Source organism: Benincasa hispida, unplaced genomic scaffold, assembly GCF_009727055.1.
Source record: "Benincasa hispida cultivar B227 unplaced genomic scaffold, ASM972705v1 Contig66, whole genome shotgun sequence".
NCBI lineage: Eukaryota > Viridiplantae > Streptophyta > Magnoliopsida > Cucurbitales > Cucurbitaceae > Benincasa > Benincasa hispida.
In genome coordinates this window covers 234,498-237,782 of record NW_024065007.1, presented here as the reverse complement: position 1 = coordinate 237,782, position 3,285 = coordinate 234,498, and the positions used below count along the sequence as shown (strand labels likewise).

General features: G+C 38.7%; 1 protein-coding gene across 1 annotated transcript; it reads right to left on the bottom strand.

Moving 5' to 3' along the window:
- Positions 1-485: 485 nt before the first annotated feature.
- Positions 486-947, bottom strand: LOC120069898 (uncharacterized mitochondrial protein AtMg00710-like). Its single transcript, XM_039021736.1, has one exon. It carries the CDS (start codon positions 945-947, stop codon positions 486-488), a length of 462 nt encoding a protein of 153 aa, XP_038877664.1.
- Between the last annotated feature and the right edge of the window lie 2,338 nt (positions 948-3,285).

Here is a 3,285-nt window from a genome sequence, read left to right as displayed (position 1 = left end):
TATTGAGCAACTAGGGATAGTAAGAGTCTGATAGATGTTTGCTTAACTACTGGTGAAAAAATTTCATAGTCGTCAATACCTTCCCTTTGTGTAAAATATTTGGCCACTAATCTTGCCTTGTACCTTGGCTTTTCATCTTTAGAAGTCCCCTTCTTTAATTTGTAGATCCACTTAGATGCTATTGCCTTGCATCCTTTAGGAAGAGGAGCTAGAGTCCAAGTGTCATTAACACTTAGTGATTGCAATTCTTCACACATAGCTTCAATCCAGTTCCTAGCATCAGGGCAACTTACTGCCTCTTCGAAGTTAACTGGTTCCTGGTCACTTGGAGCTATAGTTGCATTTAAAACTAGGTTCATATAGTTTGTTTCAGTGTACCTAACTGGTGGAATAATCACTCTTCTCTACCTATCCCTTGCTAGAGAGTATTGGCTCAAGTCAGGTTGTGTTTCAGTGGTTTCTACCTATTGTCCTGCAATATCCTCTTATTCTTCTGAGTCATTAGGAGAGCCATGATCTATAGATTTGTCTTTTGGGGCCTCCACCTTAATCCTAGTTGTAGAGCTTTTAGGTATCTCAATTGTAGTCTTCTCTTTTTGCATGAACATTTCCCTTTCTCTAAAGGTAACATCCCTACTGACTACAAACCTTTTCTCAGCAGAGTTCCACATTTTAAAGCCCTTTACACCTTCAGTGAACCCAACAAACATACATTTCACAGCCCTAGACTTTAGTTTTCCCTGATTTTGATGTATATATCCAACACATCCAAATACTCTTAGGTTATCTAAGTTAGGAGGATGTTTTGTCCATTTTTCTTCAGAGGTTATAAAGTTTAGGGATGTATGTGGGCACCTATTTAAGGTGTAAACAACATAGCTAGCAGCTTCAGCCCAATACTTTTCACTGAGTATAACATCTGAGAGTAAACATTTGACCCTTTCCATAATGGTCCTATTGTCTCTCAGCTACCCCATTCTGTTGGGGTGTATGCCTGACTATCCTATGCCTGGTTATGCCGGATTCCCTACAAAATTCATTAAACCCTTCACTACAAAACTCTAACCCATTATCTGTTCTTAGGTATTTAATTTTCTTAGAAGTTTGCTTCTCAATCATGAGTTTCCTTTATTTAAATTTATTAAACACTTGGTTTTTAGATTTAAGAAAGAAAACCCAGCTTTTCCTTGAGAAGTCATTTAGAAAAGAAAGTAAATACCTTGAACCACTTAGGCTAGGATTTAAGCTGGACCTCAAAGGTTTGAGTGGATGTAGTCTAGAATTGCCTTAGTTGAATGGTGTGCTTTGGTAAAGTTATGTCTTTCTTTTCCCAAAACACAGTGTTCACTTATGTGAGACAGCCTTTTATGCCATACATCAACTTCCGTCATCTCATTTGGTGTGGCAACATATGCCCCCTGTCATCATTTCAACACCTCTGACTACAAACAAGTCATTGACTTTCTCCCCAACAAGAATCACCTTAGAATCTTTTAGGACCTCAAGAGTTCCACCCTTGCCTCTGTATTCACACCTTACCGCATCCAGCATTCCAAGGGAGATTAGGTTTCTCTTAAGAAGTAGGACATGTCTTACATTCCTTAGAAGTTTGATAGTCCCATCTTTGAGCTTCATAAAGACTGACCCAGTGCCTTCAATTTTACAGCCTTGGTTATTTCTCCATCAATCTCTTTGTAGGAGTTAAACTAGGGTCTCATAGGTGTCATATGGTAGGTATATCCGGAGTCCAAAACCCAATCATGTTTCCCAAGGGGATTAACATAGGTGACCTTGTCAAGAGTTGAAGTTAAAGTATCTGAGTAGATGTAGGAGTTTTCTACTACTAAGGCTTCAGGCTGCTTGCCTTTGGACTTTTTTTCTTTCTCTTGATTTTTCATTTTGAGAATGAAGCAATCTTTAATCAAATGCCCCTTCTTTTTGCAATATTTACACTTAATTTTTAATTTTTTTTTTTTTGCTTGTTTTCCTCTGTATGCTGCTGCTTTCTGTCCTTAGATTGATTTGGTTTGAAGTTTCCTTTCACAAACAGTCCTTCTCCATTCGGTTGTTCCTTCTTAACTACTTGCAACTCAAATTCTCTAGTTCTTAGGGTAGATATTATTGCATCAGTAGATATACTATCCCTTCCATACTTTAAAGCATTTTTAATTTCCTTATAGGATTCAAGTAGGGAATTTAGAAGTACATATGCTTCGTTCTCATCTCCTATTTTCTCCCCAAGATTCTTAAATTTAGTAACAATCTTGTTGAACTCATCTAGATTATCAAAAAGTGTCTTTGATGAATCCATTTTAAAGGTGAAAAATTTCTCCCTAAGATACATTTTATTAGGAAGATCTCTAGTAGCATATAAGTCTTTCGACTTTGTCCAAATCCTATAGGCAGTCTCCTAGCCAATGATTTGCCTCAAAACATTATCACTAAGATTTAGGACTAACGTACCATAGGCTGTGTGAAACCTGCATTCCTAATTCTCTGTTTAAACTAACAACTAAGAAAATTTGTCTAGGTATGAAACCCTGTGCTGAGAAGGAAGAACTCTCAGTATTAAATAAATGCTCTTCAAAAGTGTGGAATTTAACTAATGGAAAGTTAACAAAGTGCGAGGTTAACGCGGAGCCGGGAATTTGGTGTTAAACACATAAAATAAAACTAAGTTAGGGTCAATCATGTGCGCCTTTGTGAAGTTAAACGCATTACATGAAAGTCGCTCATGCGTTGAGAACGTATGAGCAACAGCAGAGAGGCGAGAGGTTAAATGCAAGCGCTGGGTAGATGATCGTGTAGCAAATAAGCAATGCTACACGATGAGGTATACAATCATATAGTAAGTGAGCAGTGCTATACGATAAAGTAAGCTATCGGGTAGGCAGGTGCTGGACAATCGTGTAGCAATACAGGGAGCTACACGATAGGTAGACAATCGTGTAGGCGGGCGCTGGACGATTGGGCTATACGATAGGCAAAGTACTACACGATCATTGTAAGTACTAGACGATAAGCATAGAAGTTGGACAATAGCACTACGCGATAGCACTAAACGATAGCATTAAGCGTTAAACGATGGGCGATGACGCTAAGCGATGAGCGGATNAGCATTGGATGATAGGCAAAGTACTATACGATCAATGTAAGCACTAGACGATAAGCATAGAAGCTGGCCAATAGCGCTACGCGATAGCACTAAACGATAGCATTAAGCGTTAAACGATGGGCGATGACGCTAAGCGATGAGCGGATGCGTTAGACAATAGGTGTTAGCGC